This window comes from Mytilus galloprovincialis, chromosome 3 (genome assembly GCF_965363235.1).
Source record: "Mytilus galloprovincialis chromosome 3, xbMytGall1.hap1.1, whole genome shotgun sequence".
In the NCBI taxonomy this organism is placed as follows: domain Eukaryota; kingdom Metazoa; phylum Mollusca; class Bivalvia; order Mytilida; family Mytilidae; genus Mytilus; species Mytilus galloprovincialis.
The window spans coordinates 70,313,446-70,334,395 of NC_134840.1; the positions used below are offsets into that span (position 1 = coordinate 70,313,446).

The 20,950-nt window shown below is 31.9% G+C and overlaps 1 protein-coding gene across 1 annotated transcript in view; it reads right to left on the minus strand.

Annotated features, from left to right (window-relative positions):
* LOC143068791 (kinesin-like protein KIF16B) overlaps window positions 1-20,950 on the minus strand; it is a 49,434-nt gene that overhangs the window by 28,207 nt on the left and 277 nt on the right. The window contains exons 2-18 of the mRNA XM_076243090.1: window positions 20,267-20,333; window positions 18,167-18,289; window positions 17,781-17,897; window positions 16,660-16,692; window positions 13,553-13,605; window positions 12,771-12,880; window positions 11,928-11,997; window positions 10,604-10,676; window positions 9,960-10,027; window positions 9,043-9,143; window positions 8,226-8,342; window positions 6,370-6,467; window positions 5,116-5,190; window positions 4,496-4,549; window positions 3,972-4,025; window positions 2,698-2,817; window positions 2,218-2,269 (exon numbers count right to left, since the gene is read on the minus strand). Coding sequence (XP_076099205.1) covers window positions 2,218-2,269; window positions 2,698-2,817; window positions 3,972-4,025; window positions 4,496-4,549; window positions 5,116-5,190; window positions 6,370-6,467; window positions 8,226-8,342; window positions 9,043-9,143; window positions 9,960-10,027; window positions 10,604-10,676; window positions 11,928-11,997; window positions 12,771-12,880; window positions 13,553-13,605; window positions 16,660-16,692; window positions 17,781-17,897; window positions 18,167-18,289; window positions 20,267-20,333 — 1,385 coding nt within the window. The remainder of the gene's footprint in view (window positions 1-2,217; window positions 2,270-2,697; window positions 2,818-3,971; window positions 4,026-4,495; window positions 4,550-5,115; window positions 5,191-6,369; window positions 6,468-8,225; window positions 8,343-9,042; window positions 9,144-9,959; window positions 10,028-10,603; window positions 10,677-11,927; window positions 11,998-12,770; window positions 12,881-13,552; window positions 13,606-16,659; window positions 16,693-17,780; window positions 17,898-18,166; window positions 18,290-20,266; window positions 20,334-20,950) is intronic.

The following is a 20,950-nucleotide window of genomic DNA, read 5'->3' on the forward strand; positions in this document are numbered from 1 at the left end:
GCAAAGTGATGAGAAAAGCTCACTTGGCCCTGCTGCCCAGGTGAGCTAAAAAGGGAGGTTCTACATCTATAAACATCGAACGTAGAAATTACCTTAATTGTCCTAATCATAATCGAAATAATTGATGCAAGCTACACTTGATTCTATTTTTAAAATGGGTAGGCATTATATTCGTGTTATTTCAGCCCTCACTATCGCTCGGGCAACATAATCACGAATATAATGCCTACCCATGTTAAAACTGCAATTAAGTATAGCTTGCATCAACTATTTTTTAATTAAATTCTACTCGACTTTTATTTGGGCACGTTTTGTCTGCAGAAATAACGTTTCTTTTTGTTATATGATATATTGTAATCTTTATTTGTGAATTTTTATTCCAGATATAGCGATGCTTGCATATTTTACGATTGGATAAAAACGGAAAAGTCTTTTGTTAATTGACGTTATGATATAGAAATACAACTAAACCAAAAGAGTTGGGATGGTCCAAGTTTGTACTGCATTTAACCCGACCGAATGGAAAAGACTAACTTACATTAACTTTACTTAAAAAATTTCTCACCATTTAAAACTAGACAGATTTTAATCATATATAAATTGTATCAAAATAATCAGTAGTTACCACTGTCAAAATCTTAAATACATTAAGGAGATACAAATCACGAAAAACAAATGAGTGCATCCCATGAACTGCAAAGGGAGCGAGGCCGAGTTGTCTCTTTGTAAGCATGCATCACATGTCATGAAAATCCACGCTCTGTCAAGGCAGTCTGAAATGAAATTCTCTCACTTCTGAACAGTCCTTCACACCACGTTTAAAAATACAGTAAAGAGCAACTAAGATGCAGTTATATTCAGTTGAGAATTTTTCGACTACTGTTTCCGTCAAATCCAAAATCGGTTGAATGTATTCTAGATAAGGCCAAGTGTAGTTGAAATTTGGTTGATAATCGTATTTGAAAATGTTCTAGACGCCTTGGTTGCAAATCTCTCAGGCGCAGTTAGCCTTTGACACCGATTGACTGTTATGTATTGGGTCCCTTTTAGTCATATATATTTACATTGACTCCTTCCAAGATGGGGTTTGGAAGTTTGAATGTTCCTGTTTAAATATTACACAAAAGTAAAATCACGAAAAAACTGAACTCCGAGGAAAATTCAAAACGGAAAGTCCCTAATCAAAAGGCAAAATCAAAAGCTTATACACATCAAAAGAATGGATAACAACTGTCATATCCCTTACTTGGTATAGGCATTTTATTCTGTACAAAATGGTGGATTAAACCTGGTTTTATAGCTAGCTATATCAGACATAATAGGTAAAAATGTAAAATACAGTAGTTAACATTGTGTTATAATCTTAATCACTAAAAAACACAAACAAATATGTAACAAAGAAGCAGAAAATGGCATATAGACCAAAATATATTAGCAAAAATTAAAGACAAGAATACACAAATTTGCTATAGTACAATACCACAATAACGGGCTGTATAAGTACAGAGACAAGTCATATATGAAACGAAGAAACATAAAAAGGCATATAGACAGAGCAGAAAGCAAAAAATGAAAGACAGGCAACAAACAAGACACTATATATCATAATACAACATTTAAGGTTTTGTTGTACTCATATGACGCAGAATTCATAGTCAACTTTCTTAAAGTAGTAAAAAATCCTGCCAAAATCGAAAATTTTACTTTCAGATATACTAATGATGTTCTGCAACAAATATCACAGTGGATACTATCAAAACTAGATTGTCTGCTTCAGATCTTGACATTCACACCAATTGACAACTAGAAATGGTTTTAGTTATCTATGTTGTTTCTTGTGTACTATTATTTGTCTGTTTGTCTTTTCATTTTTATCCATTTCGTTGTCAGTTTATTTTCGATTTATGAGTTTGACTGTTCCTCTGGAATCTTTCGACCCTCTTCTATAACTAAACACTGTGACAAACGTACTAAATTCAGCTTTACCCATTGTCGACCATTGAGTTCTCCCTTATTCAAACTACAATTTACAGTTCGTTCTTTTTGTGTTGTTACAAAACATGGTGAACCTCGCTATATAATGTATGTACCCATGAAATGAGTTCCGAATTTTACATTTTTTCACATTTGGTTATATCATTTTCTGACTAATCAAGCAACTATGGGCATTTAAATACAAAGACTGGCTCATTGAAATGTGAAGGGGAAGCAACTTACTGATATCTTGCTCTACTTGTGCGTCATTTCTACCTATTGTAGTTATGCCAACCTGAAAATAAGAAAAGTAAATTACAAAATAAATGCTAATAAGAGACAACATAATTAAATATTAAATGAAACCTTATATTAGTGGCTTATACTTTGGGAGCGGCAAAATCCTAGTTGGCTTATTGACTTTTACCTCTTGATTACTGAAAAGAACCAACAAAACGCGTTTTAGCTGTCATTTTATACATTAATTTAAAAGTTCGTTCTTCAAAAGTAACATATGATATTTTCATGCTGTTCAGATTTCTTTGTAACATCTTTAACAGGTTATTTAATCCAGGTTGTTTTTTAATTTGTTTATCTGAGATTTTCGTTAAAAGTTTTAAGGAATATAGGCTTTTTTTCACTCCTTTGATCATGATTCAATTCTGTCCATCTGTATATAATTTTGCAATGCCAGTTAGTATTCGAATAAATTCCATGTCAAACCTTAAGATTATACATAGTTATCCCTGTGCTAAATATATCATCATCAATGCCAATAAGATGTGGATGTGCTGAATCTAACATAATTCCCTTTCCTTCCTTGCGAACAGCCATTGCATGGTCCTGTAGAAATCAGTAATTAAAGTATTAAAAAAATAACGATTAAAACCACAAATATAATCTTGCAGAAAGATATATTTATTTAAAAGACATATAAAATACCATATGCGTAGTGATGGGACTTTCAAATTATTAAACAAAACTGAAAAAAATTAGTAACAAACAATATAATAAGAAATGTAACCCAGACTAGGTAATCATTCATTTATTGATTTTGTCCCTGTTAAACAACTTAAGGGAACACAAAGAATGTTTCAGAACAAACCCAATTGTATAAAAATGCGCTTTTCAAATACTAGTAAACATTAATAAATAATAGAAAACCATGGAAATTTTGTAGTAAATCATCTTAACAAACTGTAATTTTTACGAATTTAATGGAGGAATTAACAGTCAAAACAGAGGAGAGACGTGACGTGGAAAATAAAGTAAAATAAGGTAATAACATAGGATTTTGTCTAATGCTTAGTCCGTTTCTGTGTGTGTGTTACATTTTAATGTTGTGTCGTTGTTCTCCTCTTATATTTAATGCGTTTACCTCAGTTTTAGTTTGTTACCCCGATCTTGTTTTTTGTCCATGGATTTATGAGTTTTGAACAGCGGTATACTACTGTTGCCTTTATTTAACGGAAGTACAAACAAACGAGCTATATTGTTTTAATAGATATAAGAAGATGTGGTATGAGTGCCAAAGAGACAACCCTTCATCCAAGTCACAATCAATAAGAGTAAACCATTATAGGTCAAAGTACAGTCTTCAATGCTCATACCAAACATCAAGCTGTAAAGGGTCCCAAACAATTACTAGTGTTAAACCATTCAAACAGGAAAACCAACGGTCTAATCTATATAAAAAACGAGAAACACCTATGAACCACTCAATCAAACGACAGCTACTGAACATCAGATTCATTCCTGTCTTAGGACAGGTGCAAACAATTGCAGCGGGATTAAACGTTTTGAGTGTACCAAACCTTCTCCCTAATATGAAACAATTGTGTAACATCACAACATAGAAAGATACACTATAAAATATCAATCGGAATGGCTTAACTCAATCAAAAAACGTAGTAACACAAACTAACACACAACAAACGAATAACTTTGATCAAGCATTATTGCATTATGTGGGTGTTCAATTTTGTTTTCATACATACAGCAATATCTGTTTCATGCCATTTTTCTGTCCATTCTTCGGTCAACACTTTTACCTAAATATTGTAGTCAAAGAGAAATACGTCTAACTTGCATTGCATATATGATTTGTCACGTATGTAATACTTTTGTATTACAGATTATATAAGTATTATGAACATTGAAAAGTATGCTTTGCTTTGCTTAAATTTATTCATATATTGAAACACTCATATGAATACCTTATTTGGATCTCCAGATTTACTTGTGGTAAATTATGAAATATAAATATGTTTTACTCATATCGTTTTAATTTTTTTGAAGTCTTTATAGATTATCATATATGTGTTTGGCAAAAATTTAACTATTTTAGTCCGCAATGGTCTTTTAAAGGTTTTTTTTATTCGAGCGTCACTGACGAGTATTTTGTAGACGAAACGCGCGTCTGGCGCAAATAAAAAATGTCTATCCTGGTATCTATTTTTATTTATATTATATTGTGTCAGAAAATCACATTTGATTTTGGGTTTCCTAATATAATACTTACCCTGACTTCACTTTCTTGTAACATTTCCTTCACTCTTGGTTCAGCAGACTTGTCCTTGAAGGAATTTTAAACAGTGACAATATGCAAAAAAGGATTAAAATCAGTGGTGCAAAATGCAGACCGCTGTTTGTGGACGTTTCGTCCTCGAGTGTATCACCAGCCCAGTAGTCAGCACTTCGGTGTTGACATGAATATTGATTATATATGGTCATTTTTATAAATTTCCTGTTACAAAACTTTGAGAATTTTTCGAAAAACTAAGGATTTTCTCATCCCAGGAAGAGATTACCTTAGCCGTATTTGGCACAACTTTTTGGAATTTTGGGTCCTCAATGCTCTTCAACTTTGTACTTGTTTAGCTTTATAACTACTAGTATTTTTATCTGAGCGTCATTTATGAGTCTTACATAGACGAAACGCGCGTCTGGCGTATTCAATTATAATCCTGGTACCGTTGATAACTATTTACTGGTATGAAACTTCAGAGATTACAAAACAGTGAAAGATATTTAAAAAAAAAAACGTTTTGTTCCGATAATTTATGCATCAGCGACGTAATATTTAAAAGCATTTCTCATAATTATTTTTTAATTATTGGAATATTTAGCATTATAACATACCAGTTCTCCAATAAGCATTGCTTTCAGACGTAATATTTCCTCTTTCATCTCTCTGATCAATCGAACACTAGCATCCTGAAGAATTGAGAACAAATCTATTACAAACTGACAATAATTTTTCGAGGAATCTGCTTTAACAAATCTATTACAAACTGACAATGTCTTTTCGAGGAATCTGCTTTAACAAATCTATTACAAACTGACAATGTCTTTTCGAGGAATCTGCTTTAACAAATCTATTACAAACTGACAATGTCTTTTCGAGGAATCTGCTTTAACAAATCTATTACAAACTGACAATGTCTTTTCGAGGACTCTGCTTTAACACATCTATTACAAACTGACAATGTCTTTTCGAGGAATCTGCTTTAACACATCTATTACAAACTGACAATGTCTTTTCGAGGAATCTGCTTTAACAAATCTATTACAAACTGACAATGTCTTTTCGAGGAATCTGCTTTAACAAATCTATTACAAACTGACAATGTCTTTTCAAGGAATCTGCTTTAACAAATCTATTACAAACTGACAATGTCTTTTCGAGGAATCTGCTTTAACAAATCTATTACAAACTGACCATGTCTTTTCGAGGAATCTGCTTTAACAAATCTATTACAAACTGACCAATTACAAACTGACCATGTCTTTTCAAGGAATCTGCTTTAACAAATCTATTACAAACTGACCATATCTTTTCGAAGACTCTGCTTTAACAAATCTATTACAAACTGACAATGTCTTTTCGAGGAATCTGCTTTAACAAATCTATTACAAACTGACAATGTCTTTTCGAGGAATCTGCTTTATCGCCCTCTTAGATATGTGTTATTTAAGGTATTATTCTGAATGTTCTGGTATTACTGTCTTTAAAGTCTTAAAGTGATAGAGCTGATTCTTCCTCCTCGAGAATACATTGTCAACCTAGGCTTTGCATCGGTTGACAACGTTTTTTCGGGGTAACCATCTACTCTAAGATCCTATCAGCTAAGTGTATTGTTGTTTCTCTACTTAAATTAGTTTTATATTACGTTATGACAAGCAAATACAATAGCGATTACTTAATAAAGGAACCAGTCTTTAGATTTTTATTTAGTGTTTGGTATAATTGTTTGTTTATTTCTTCGTTTTGCCATGGTATTGCCAATTGTTCTTCTACTTATAAGATTTTAAACCCCTTGTTATATTGCACCTCTTTTTCATACCAGATATGACGAACTAAAAGATATACAAATGCTTCATATTTAAATAAACCTCATTTTTAGTTGGTTTGTTTATGATGTTCTTCGCTCCTACTGCATATCTCAAAGTCCTTAGTGTTTCATTATAATTGATATCAGCTGGTGATATTGCTGCAATAATAATAATTTAAAAATGTTCAGTTTCAAGACAAGCAGGTCCTATTGGGATATCGCTTCATAAAATACAAAGATCAAAACGGAAGATATATAAGTCTTCTAACCCTTTACAAAAAAAATATAACAAAATACCAAACTTCAGGGATGATTCAAAATGGAAAGTCCTTAGCAACCGACAAAATCAAAAACTCAAACACATAAAACGAATGTCATATTCCTGAATTGGTACAGATATTTTTTTAAAGAAAATGGTTGTTAAACCCTAATATCTAGCTTAACATCTCACTTGTATGACAGTAGCATAGAATTCCATTATCTTGACAACAATGTGTGAGCAAAACAACCGAACATATAGGTATATATTTCAAAAATTGTATATATTTCAAAAATTGGGGAAGATCAGTCAACATTGTTTTTAATCTTAATTACTATAAAAAAAACTATTTCAACAAAGAAAAAAAAACATATAGACACTCTACAGACAAAGTGCACAAGCAAAAATGAAAGACAAGAAAACAAATTAGCCCGAAGCACAATATAACAATGGCGGGATTTACAAATATCGAGCCATACCAAATATATATGTTATGTAAAAGTTGTAATGTTATACAAATTATAATTTGTACAGATTTTTTGTACAAGTTATCAGTGTTTTATGAACTGCTAAACCAAAATGGATGATGCAAGCACACAGTATTTTGTTTCACAGATTTCTGTCATATTTTCACAACTTTATCATACAGTCAAATACTGAGCATTGGTACAAAAAAACATTATAAGACCACAAAAAGACTATTTATAGGTTTTAATATGGTATAGGGAGAAAAATCAAAATTAGAATTTAAACCATTCAGGTATCCTCATTTCCCGTATGAGGACAAGGAGACAAGCACTAAATGTTAGGTTGAAGTATCAAAATTTGAATTTAAGACATTAAACTAGTACATTTTAGATATCACCTGGTGCAAGAAGGTATTTGTCAAAAAAACTTATAAATTGTACAAAAACCATGTACAAATTGTAATTTGTACAAACTTACATCTTACACAACATATGTAACCAAAATTGGACTAAACAGTAAAGTTCAAAAATGCCCAAAGACAAATAAAAGAACACTATAATACCTCATTCAGATGATAAACAACGTCAGTACCTAGAATCTATAATTCAAGATCATCATGTTTTTTTTGTGAAGTTAATATGGAATAAATATCAACAGGGTCTTGGTATCTGCAGATGAATCTTTTTTTTTTTAAAAGATAAAGACCTTCTTTAATAAAACCCTGGTCTATCAGGTTAGTGATCTGATACTAGTGACGTTCTATAAAGTCTGAGTAGCAGCTGGAAGCACTTGAATACCAAATGAGTTAGGAAATGTATATCCCATATGCAGGTGTAGTTGGTATATTGCTAAGGTTCGACAAATTCGTAATTTCGATATTAAAATCGTCTCGTTTTTCATAGATTACTGATAATTTATTAGTTATATATTATGTAATATATGCTGTTATCGTAGTTTAACAGTGCATAAGCGGTAGTATAGACACTTTGTTACATAATAAAGTTCAAGAAAAAATGACTTTTAGATGCCAACGTCTATTGGGAAACACTTTTTATTCTCATTTAGCTAGAATGTGCTTGAATTTTAAGATTTGACTATGCAAAATGTGTTAACGTTGTTTAATACAACAGTTAACTACACTTTTTGAAAATGCAATACTTAATAAGCAGTCGGAATGTTTCTTCACTTACTTGCTATCATAAATGTTCTAGAGTTACCACCAAGACTATCCTTAAGCAGCCACGTTAATTTAGAATCTCTATACGGAATGAAAACCTTTTTCTCTATGTCTGTGTCGGAAGATTTAGCTGAAAAGAAACGAACAATCTAACAGACTTTGAAAACTCCTAATACAATAGCTGCAATACATTAAGAAATATTTTCATTTTAGCATAAGAAGAAATAGTAGCAAACTTTCACTTGGTTAAACAAAGTTTTGGAAATAGTTGAACAAAGACAAATTTGTCAAGTAAAAATATTATACTTTCTCTATTTTTAAGTTTGAATCTGTAAAAAAAACGTAATTCATGACGTATTATAATTTTGCTTTCCTGATTATAGAATTCGAAGATTATGAATTGTTATGATTTATTTCAGTTATTACTTGATTTATTTCACTTGACTAGGCGGAGTTAAAACGGTTCGCTCATCATTGACCAGTCTACTGGTAGGTGTTTTGGGATAAACTCATCAATGATGTTTCAGTTATGGTCATTGTAAATTCGTTTGGTGACACTGATAGCTGATTGAAAAGCAATGATAATTATAACGGCAATCGTCCTTATCACACACATCTTCAAATAGACTGTCCTTATGCAAATTAAAACGTAATCTCCAAGCGCCCGATCAGTTGAAATAACATTGGTAATATCAGCCTTTAAAAAGGTTCCATATGGCTTGATAGTCTGATTTTCATTGGAACGCTTGTGAGTTTTTACAGGTAAAATATGACCTCTTAGGCACATTTTTTTCCCATTGCACGCACAAATTGTATTCTAAAAGATATACCTAGTAGTGTAATAACTGTTCCCAGAGTGACAAGTGATCTGTTTATATTACCACCTTCTTTCAGTCTTTGTCCAGTAGCCCCTGAAGCATCTGCACTTTCACTAAAAAGAATGAGAAAACAAATAGCATAACTAAAATTAAAAATAAAATTTCGTTTGACTTAGAAAGGTCAACTTTAGTTCAAGTACAAATACAAAACAAGAATGTGTCCCCAGTACACGGATGCCCCACTCGCACTATCATTTTCTATGTTCAGTGGACCGTGAAATTGGGGGTCAAAACTCTCATTTGGCATTAAAATTAGAAAGATCATAACATAAGGAACATGTATACTAAGTTTCAAGTTGATTGGCTTTCAACTTCATCAAAAACTACCTTGACCAAAATTTTAACCAGAAGCGGGACGAACGGACGGACGGACGAACGAACCGACAGACGAACGGACGTACAGACCAGAAAACATACTGCCCCTCTACTATCGTAGGTGGGGCATAAAAAAAGATTTGAACGCATGAAATGTCTTAATTTTTGTTTTATTTATTTACGAATGTAAAACTTAAATCTACAAGCAAAATATGTTAGTTATAATCATGCAACAAAGAAGCAAATGATTCTCACGAAAACAAATGTTCCAAAAGCATCGCTTTCGAATTTAATATCAAAGTGAAAGATTTCAAGTGGACGACACGGTACTAGTATTTTGAAACCATCTTCATTAGACCAAAGGTTAAAAAAACGTTAACAAAATATATTCAATGTGTTTGAGCATACAGAATAAATCAACGTAATAGTGCAGATCACAAGTATATCAATTTGGTTTTAAAATATTTAAAATCATTATGAACTGAAAATTGCAGACACAGTATTCGTTAGGGTGATTTTAGTATAGAAGCACTTGTAGGTATATGAAAACTCACCTCCCAGCCAGATCTACCAAATGAATTCTACTTTGGGTTTCATAAGGCATTCCATTAAACATTCTAGCCTAAAGCATATACAAAAATGTGAATAAACCAGCAAAATAAAAAAAAATGTAAAAATAAAAAAGGTACGTTCATAGATATGTAAGTCAGTACTGCAATGGATTTTTTTTTATTTTGATTGTTCATACAGATTCATATCTCTTTGAAAATAGACACACATCATCAGTTGAAATTTGGGTTGATGAGATATCAAAAAACATTTTTTCTTCCAATCTCAAATTAACATGCCTAGTTTTCAAAAAGCTTAGGTTTCTTGGTTATGGCCAATATAGTGACACGAAGTGTATAAGTGTTATTTTCATTCGATGAAAATCTTATCTTATAGCTATCACAAAACGTTCTTTAATTGTTACATTTAAAAAAAAACATAACGAAAGTATAAAATTATATTTTTTTCAAAACATTCATTACAATCTAACGAACAATCTGCAAATTTTAAATTTTGATATAATCATAGATAAAACAGAAAACGCAAGGAACACCTTTCATATTTAGATTTGTAAATGTTCAACATATATACAAAATATTGTTACATAGAGATGTTATGTACTTTAATGAAAATATTAAAGTGAGAATACCTGAGTAAATATGAGAGTAAATATAGCATGTGACCTGCTGCTGACGTCATTCATATTAGTTGGTGCTGTACATCTGAAGTTTCAATATAGTTCATATAAAAATTATTATCCTTTGTATAAAATGATTTAAAATAAACTTGCATGTATTTTTAATATAGTTTCCACTTAACGGTCTATGGTTGAGATTCCTTAGGAATTTTACAATATGTAATCATTTCTTAAACTTTTGAACTTTTGAAATACTAAGGCTGTTTGTTCTAAATCAGGAATAAATAACCTTAGCTGTATTTGGCAAAACTTTTAGGAATTTTGATCCTCAATGATCTTCTTGTCCATTCGTTTTTGATGCGTTTTGTTATTTGATTTTGCCATGTGATTATGGACTTTCCGAATCATTATTTTTGTGATTTTACTTTTTTCAACTTCGTATTGTATTTGACCTTTTTGGATTCGAGCGTCACTGATGAGTCTTTTGTAGACGAAAGGCGCGTTTGGCGTAATTACCAATTTCAATAATCCTAGAATCTATGATGAGTTTATTTTCTACCTAATACGAAATCTTAATCACATACATTTGTTTTTTTTTTTAATTTCTTTAAAATATATCATCTTAAACAGATTTGTTTGTTAATCCTATTTTTGTTAACTGTATGGTAGTTTAGCTTATCAGCACTAGCTGTGTAGTTTAACAATAAATACTAATTAGAATCAGGATGACGATGATACTGGGTTGGCGTTAAATTTCAAAAGGTAATTGTTACAAAAATATCAGAACTATGGTATGTCAATAAACTCATCATAGATTAATGTCATATCGTGTTTTTTACAAAACCCACATCTAGTTCGCATAGTAACAGTCCTTTGGAAGATATGTCAGCCTTCCCGACCTCATTATTTTTACTCCCAGACGATCAGTATTTGCGTTTACACCTAAATACCGCATTCTTAGCAAAGAAGCAGCTAAATCAATTCAAAGGTCTTTTGTTTATCCCTTATGTCGATGAAAATTTAACTCAGAAAAATGTGTTTGCAATACTTATAAATGAATTAACAAAATGTGTTATTTTGTATCAAAATCGTGTTTCATAGCAAAGCATATTGATGAGTGGTCTTTCTACATAATTAATATATATGTATTCGAAGGAGAACACTCAATTAAAAGTTTAGATTTTAAAAAAAACTTATATACTCAATTCCATATGCCAATTTGGACATCTCTGAATGAAACAAAGGCATTAAAAATAGGTTCAACCTCGTTATTCATAATGTGTATGCTTAATAATATCAAGCAGTAGCGATTTCTTTTGACTTATTCCACTCTTACCTATTCGTTTCCCCTATACGAATAAGTTCATTTGCATCTTGTAAGCTGTCTGCTATATGATGGGATAAATCTAAAGGATAAAAATTATAAATTATATTTCATCGCAGTTTGTTTTTTTTTTTTGTTCTCTTGGCCTATGTATTACTTTTATGAGATTCAAAATTGAGTTTATAAGTTCTGTTATTCAAATGTTCATAGTGTGATCAGTGTAATTCCAAGAAATCTTTATTCTGATTATAAGCATACATATTCTTTTAATAAACTTTTGTATTCATATGTCAATGACACCCACTATCTTGTCTATAAATATGTCATTATTCGTTGCTTGGAGTTATATTTAAGACAAGATCGTTCGATGTAGTATTAAAGCAAATGCTAAATTATAACCAATCACACTGTAGTTTACTCAATTACTAAGCTTAAAATAAAGGCATCTTTCTTTTCCCTGTAATATTTTGACTTCATTATATAAAAAAAAACTTGTTTGTGTTTCTTTTTTTGTGAAGTTTTCATCAATTGATGAACTTTGAATATAAGTAAACTGTTGTTGCTGTACTTTGATTGTGGATGTTTCCCTTTTTAGTCGCATCGTTATATACTATTTGAGACATGTTTACCATGCGATAGATACATTATGTATATATTTGTCTATATAATATTATCATCGGTACTGTCATGTTTCTTGACCTGAAGCCTCCTGTTACATGACAAGAGTTTGGGATTGCAATATACATTGTATTACTTAATGTAATGTTATTTCAGCTGTTTTCGCTTTTATGTTCAATAGTGAGCTTGTATCTGAAGTGATACATTTGTACTGATGTCAATATTAGAATATGTTACCTTCAACATATGGGCCATACTTAGGGTGCTCTCTAACACGTAAACCCTCTCGAGCTCTATCGGGGGTTTCTAGTAGATCTCTTACTCTCTCGTTATATATTTCCATAAAACTGAAATAATAGAGAAACATTTTAAGATTTGCAAGCATTTAATAAAGAGCAAACTATAACGGTATCTGTAAATGAGACAAAATCATAAATGCTACAAGTAACGAACAAATCATGCACAATTTATGTGCTTGACAGATTGAGAACAAAAAAAGCATAAAAATTGGAGATGAATATTAAAACATAAATTAAGTTTCGATTATTATAATGACAATCCATCCTCCTGTCCCCGTGTACAACGATTCACCGAATTCGACATTTTACCTGATGCTTACTTCCCTTGAGAAGTATATCACGTGATACAAGTGGAGAAGAAACTGTTTAATCTTACGAGCACCATTGGTTCTTCATCCGTCTTATTTTTCTACGTTTCTTAATGTTTCCTAATCGTGAGTTATATATTTTTCCATTGTACATGGTGTATTTGTCCTGCGACGTATTTAATTAACCATTTTAACACACTCGTTATAGACACGAGTCCGCCATTTCATGCCATTGTAGACTTTTCAGTAAAATCATGACATCACCTCACCAAAAATTTTCTATGCCGCAATAGTGTCCATTTGATTGGTTTTCTTTTAGTTATTTATCATGTTTATAAAATTCAAGTGTCGCTAAATGTCGGGTTATCTTATTTAATGCGAAATCTTTTATGCAAATTGTAGTAACAGTTACCTTATTTCTGTTCTATATGTTGCAGACTGGTCATTCATCTTCAGAAAAATATCCTAAAAAAGGGCAATGTCTTATTTTACTTCAGAACTTGACAAGTACGTAATTACGAAATTAAAAAAATCGTGTATTTGTGTTATTCATTCTTACTCCGCGTCCCCGAGAGAATAACCACCCCAGTAGTCAAACCATCTGCGTTGACAATAAATATCATTGGTATGGAAAAGAAACTAACTGTAAACAATTTGTTTTTATCATTTCAAAATGCTAAGGACTTTCTACCAAAGGAATAAATTACCTTATTTGGCCAAAATAATCGGATTTTGATCCCCAATGCACTTCATCTTAGTACTTTTTTTGCCTTTATATATTTTTTTTTTACTCCAGAGTAACTGATGAGTCATTTGTAGACGAAACGCGTTTGGCGTACAAAATTTTAATTCTGGTATCTATGAGTTAATTTGACAAATAATGTTATAGATATTGATTACTGTGTGTACATATTGTGATATTATGAGAGTTGTATAAGTAAGATCTACAAACAACTAATTGTATAATCAATACTATGTATGCCTTTCATCGGTATAATCAAGCTTAATGTCAAAAACATTGTTCTTTTAATGGTATTCAGATCCTACGTAATGATAGCTTTGAATTATTTGACATTCAACACTTTTTGAGAGGGCGAAAATAAATATACCTTTATAGTATTTGATGTTATGCAGATCTGTGTTATTAACTGTTTTATTCATTCATATCGCACCTTTCAGTTTAGCTCAGTTTTTCTTTCTTTTTTTTTATTTATTCAATTGCTAGCTTTATGATTTTCGCGTTTTGTTGTCTATAGTTTCTTTGATATTGTCCCCTTTTTAACTGTTTCGTTTGTGTAGACCGAGTACGATTCAGAGCTTTACATATTTTAAATACAATGGTCTGTAATTGAATATATAAAAAAGATTGCCAATGAGACAACTATCCACATAAGACCAAAATGACACAGACATTAACAACCATAGGTCACCGTATGGCCTTCAACAATGAGCAAAGCCCATACCGCATAGTCAGCTGTGAAAGGTCCCGATAAGACAATGTAAAACAATATACTGACCTCTACGTTATTTGTTTGTGAATATTTCGTTCTACAGATGTTGGTTATAGTACAACCCTTTTTATGCATCATTACAATGCACAGTTTGATATTCAGTTTTAGTTTGGGATTTTAATATCTATTTAGTATTGACGCTTTTATCTTAACTTTAATTGGTTAATGTTTTTAAGGTACTTTCAATTGTGTCAACCAGTGATATTTGAATTTGATAGAATGGACTTTGATTGCATGTATTAACAAGAATGTGTCCAAAGTACACGGATGCCCCACTTGCACTATCCTTTTCCATGTTCCATGGACCGTGAAATTGGGTAATTATCTAATTTGGCATTAAAATTAGAAAGATCATATCATAAGCAACAAGTGTACTAAGTTTCAAGTTGATTGGACTTCAGCTTCATCAAAAACTACCTTGACCAAAAACTTTAACCTGAAACTCCCACTTTCATTTTCTATGTTCAGTGGACCGTGAAATTGGGGTCAAAAGTCTAACTTGGCTTAAAAATTAGAAAGATCATCTCATAAGCAACAAGTGTACTAAGTTTCAAGTTGATTGGACTTCAGCTTCATCAAAAACTACCTTGACCAAAAACTTTAACCTGGACGGACGGACGGACGGACGGACGGACGAACGGAGCCACAGACCAGAAAACACAATGCCCCTCTACTATCGTAGGTGGGGCATAAAAATCAAAATTACAAAATACTGAACTCCGAGGAAAATTCAAAACGGAATGTTCCTTATCAAATGCCAAAATCAAAAGCTCAAACACATCAAACGAATGGTTAACAACTGTCATATTCCTGACTTGGTACAGGTATTTTCTTGTGTAGATAATGGTGTATAAAACCTGGTTTTATATCTAGCTAAACCTCTGGTATCTATGATGAGTTTATTCACTTGTATGAAAGTCGCATCAATTTTCATTATGTTGACAACGATGTGGGAACAAACCAAACAGACATAATTTATGGATATCGTTACCATAAATAACTTTAAATTTAAATAAATTCTTTCATTGATTCAAATATTTTATTAATACATTTGGATATACCTGTAAAAAAAACGTATTAAACAAGGTAATTCACATCCTACATTCAATGGTAGTATTGTACTAAAAGCGCGGGAAGCACTATGTGACCCATGTAAACTCATCGAACCTTTTAACAAACTTATTAGTAAAGGTTATCTTACCAAAGTTGTATTTAGGTCTTCAAATATAGTTCACATATGCATAAATATCGATTTTGTCTTCAGCAAATTAATACATAATTGTCCATTTATAAATTTTGAAATTATTAATAAACAATACCTCTGCTGGTGGACTATCAGTTCCCGAGGGTATCATCAGCTCAGTAGTCAGTACTTCAGTACTGACATGATTTAACAAACTTTACTAAAATTGTCCGTTTATAAATTTTGAAATTATAAAGAAACTAAGGTTTCAACTCCCTCAGACACAGTTGGCTTTATAAGGCTTTGGCTATTTATTTTAGATATTTTTGACATATAGCTCTTCGACGGTTTCGGTACTTATACATCTTCGGATTTCAAATGTTTGGCTTTGAGCGTTCCTGATGAAGGTAAATACAGAAAAGCGCTTCGGACGCAAGAAATTATTAAACGTGTTGTTTTCAATTTTTTTGCTGTTTGCTGTGAGCCGAGGTTCCGTGTTGAAACCCGTACTTTGGCGTATAATGGTTTACTCTTATAAATTGTGACTTGGATGGAGAGTTGTCTCATTGGCACTCCTACCATATCTTCTTATATCTATACAATAGGTAAAAATGTCAAAAATAAAGGTACCGCAGTCAAAGATCATTGGCTTTTCCAAACTTTGACTCTGGCCATTCGCTATAAAGATAAATCAATACACGTGCTCCTACAATAACAAATTTAGTATGTGGGATTTCAATTGACGTACCTAGTAAGCTATATAGGGGTAAGTGTTTGTTCACCAATTCCTTTTTTTATTATCTAGCATGTGTTTGATATACTTACATTACATATCCTTGGAATTAGACCTCTGTTTTCCTAAAACAATTTAATTTCATCCATGAATTCATAAGCTTTGTGATGCCAGATTATCCGATAAAAGCTACTAGTTACATTTCATCGATCAAGTTTGAAATAAGTAATGAGACATGATGATATATATTTTTTTAATTAATGTCAAAGAGTACTACGCGCGGGCGAGTTTGTACTGCTGGTGAAATAATTATGCACATACAAATTAAAAATAATAAAAGTGTATTGGCATTTGAAGTTCATGTGACTTTTGTTCACTTGCTAATTTTTCAATAATCTTTTATGAAAAGTCGAATTTCTTTCTATCTATGCATCCCCCAAGGGATAAAGAAATATGGCGACTTTGATATTCTTCCGATAGCAGTTATAACCTTGTCAAAGTGGGTGTCTATATGAGTGTGCTGGATTTACAAGTACACCGCCCGGCAAGGCCGGTCAGATGGGAACGTTAAATCCGATACGTCGTGTAAAGAGTGTTATACGCTCTCCACAGTAAAAACTGTACAACAATATTTTATGGGTCTATAGATGACCTGATTCAAAGCAAAATTTCTTTACCTATCTTATCTATCCTCATTTTTCAGTGGCAGTCAAAAATTTTCAGACCTTCATTCCGAACGGCCTCTATTAAGGAACTGACTATTGTATGTAGCGTTAGTTTGTTCTCGTCCTGAACATGTAATAAGTATTTGCCATTCTAATGCAACAATGTTTGTAACGTTCATTTTGATTGGATATGTCACTTTTTTACATGGCATCAATTGATAATTGATGCTATAGGACGTACGCGCAAGCGTAGACGACATATTGCAGATTTTAATTACATGTTTTAACGTTGTTTTCTGTCAGTTTTATTAGAATTGAGATAACAATATTTATTTTAAGCTCCGATGGCATCAATTGGGGATTTGATGGTCGCAAATACCCGTTTACTGTCTCCGCTAACGCGTCGCCAGTAAACTTAATTTGCAACCATCAAATTCCCAATTGATGCCATCGGAGCCTAAAATACAATAAAGTTATCTCCTAAATTAACGTTAAGCAAACAAAAACTAACAAAAATATCTACAATGTTTGGGTAACTATATACATACCTGCGTTCCGATCATTGTGTAGGTTTTACCTGAACCAGGTTGCCCATAGGCGAATGCGCATGCATTGAAACCATCATAAGCAGATGACACAATATCTGTTCCAAATTCCTGAAAAACCTACAAATAGCATGGTTTCTTTATTGTACAGTATTGTTTTATATCAAATTGATTATTAATCTAATGTCTTCTTAAAATAATTTTATAGAAACACAATTGGTGTTAATTACCAACGCATTTAATTCGTTATCATTCCAACTTGTGTTAAACAATATATACCAATTTATTTTTTCTGAAATTTCCGCTGTTTAACGTCGTCGTCCTCATACTCGTTCCCGTTGTCATCAAATTCATCCTAAAAATATATCGAAATCAAATTTATAGTTTACCTTTTCTTGTGAACAATAATTTGAATCATCCTGATCAACTGACCAAAATATGTAGTTAAAAGAAAATTCTTTGGTACGAGTAGCTTCTCTAGCTACGTCTCCTTCACAACCAAACTCTGGAATCTGAAATAAAATTATTTCTAAATAGACATTCAAAACTGCTTCTTACTTAACTTAACTCTAGGGTACTTAAACAGCCTCGGTTTTGGTTTGACCCGGATTTGTTTTCGGTTAATCGATTTATATTAATGGAAAAGCGGTATACTACTGCTGTCTTTATTTTTCAATTTCATTATCTTCAGTATGTGTTTAGTTCATAAAAAATAATTATGATTTTGTAATTTGCTGAAATTCGGACCATGTGATACCGTCATATGTTTCAAACGGTGTATATAAAATGCAGCCGTCTGACGTAGAACTTTACGTTCACGTTTAAAACTGCAAAAATTTATGTATATGATACAAACCTGTGTCGTTTGAAAGTAACATATGTCGTTAGCAACTATTAGATCTGCAAAACTGTTAGCCAACACGGTTTTTTTTTCTCATTATTCGTGTTATTCACGCAATCGATTATACTTTTTAATCAATTGCAATTTTGTCTAGCAAGCAGCGTTAAATAAAGCCTTCATTTTTATACTTAAATTCACAGTATCACACTTAGATATGCGTATGATGAACAAGCAAAGCCAACAGTCACATACTGCTGTTTAAAAGTCATACATCGATTCAGATCCGGGGTACAAGCTAAAAGCCAAGGGAAACACAGCAACTATAAGAAGAAAACAACGGAACAACAGAAACACTGAAATGCAACAGAAACAAACACCAACAAGATGTCCATGAGTATTTCATAACATGATTATGACCAAATCATAAATGCCTAGAGATGGCATAAACATACAAGTATAATAGATCACCGTCAGGTAATAATTCAAGTACTAGTAATTTAATTTGGATACGGATGACACTAAATAACAATAACAACAATAACAACAATAACAATATACTTTATTTGGAAACACTCAGACACATATTTACATGTGCAACAAGAGGCAAAATACATAGTCATTATTATGGTTACTACAAAACAATATATATATGTTAACATATAATCATATAACGGTTACAATATTTTAACTAATTTCTTAATAAACAATGATAAATTTTTAAGAACTTTGATATTGCAAAATGAAAGCAGTCCCTTCATTTTCTCAACACATGGATAAATGCGGTAATATTCTGAAATATATTTTTTTCTGATATTTTTAACAAGATCAGATTGGCATTCAAATAAGTAGTGATACTCATTTCCAATTGACAAGGAGCAGAGATGACACTGTCTTTCATCTCTAGGAATTCCATTCCATCTTCCTGTTTCGATTGGTATTTTTAGGTTACAGCATCGCAGCTTAGTTATATTTTTACGATCTGTAGATGAGAGTCTTAATAAATATTTTTCTAAGCCAAAGTCAATTTTGAAAAGACCGTAATATTCCCCCCTCGATGAGTTATTGATTTGAGAGTGCCATTGTTGGATGAATTCGTCTGATAATTTTTTGCTTTATACTCGTTTTTAACTGAATTGGATCTATTTTTAATTGCATCTCCCATATATAGCTAAATACAAATCACCTCTGGTGACAATATCATACATTCTTGCAATTACAAATCACGTTCATCAACATTTATAGATCTAAATCACCTGTGTTTGAATTAATGCACGTATATGTCCTCACGAAAGATAACAAAGGGACATTCAAACTCATGTGTCGAAAATAAACTGATAATGTCATGGCAAGAAAAGACCAAAATAAGAACAACAGTATAAAAAACACAGTTTATAAAACTTAAGATTGAGCAACACGAAACCCACCAAAATTAGGTGTTGTTTACAGGTGCTCTGGAAGGGTAATCTGATCCTGCTCCACAAGTGCCAACCGTCGTGTTGTTCATATAAGTACAAATCCAGGGTGTAAAGACTTATGCGTTAGATCACATGATTCGAACAAACTGGTTTATTCAATTTCATGTATACATTTTGTTGGTAGCTATAACGTACAGTAATGATAAGAGACAATACATTTGAAGCATTCTTACCTTATTATTTGTTAGTATGATCTTATCCGTAAATTGAACGACCACATCTGTATTTGATTCGCGTTCCCTGCAAAATATCATTTATTTGATATAACATGCGTTTACGTGATGAATGTAATATCGGGTTTCACTTTATCAAAACCAGTGATAACCTTGGTTTGCGACGATTAGTTTTTATGAGATATTAAGCTTACAGGTGTTATATTTTTTATACCCCCGCTTTAAAAAAAGTGGGGGTTTACTGTTTTACCTTTAATTGTCTGTCCGTTAGACCATCCATCCATCCGTCAGTCCCTGCGCCCGTCCCATTAATATTATATTAACTCGCAGATCTTTTGAATAAGTGGTCACTAGAAATGATCACTGGTTTGAATGGTCGCTAGCTGGAGTCCGGTCAAATACTGTATGAGTTAATTTATTCAAATAATCTTAATTTTAATTAATGCTAAGAAAAGGATTGAAATAACATTTTTTCATAACAGATAATTAAAAAATATGGACCATTCTGCTTTTTTACTCTCAAAATTTAATGTATTTTCGCTTAGTCCAATTGCACTGTTTTATTACTCTTGGTGTTTGTCATTGGTCTTAAAGTTAACTTCATGTTTAGTGTATAGGATATAATATAACATATCGTTGATTTTAATAAGAAGATTATAATATAACCTTCTTGATATAACTGAA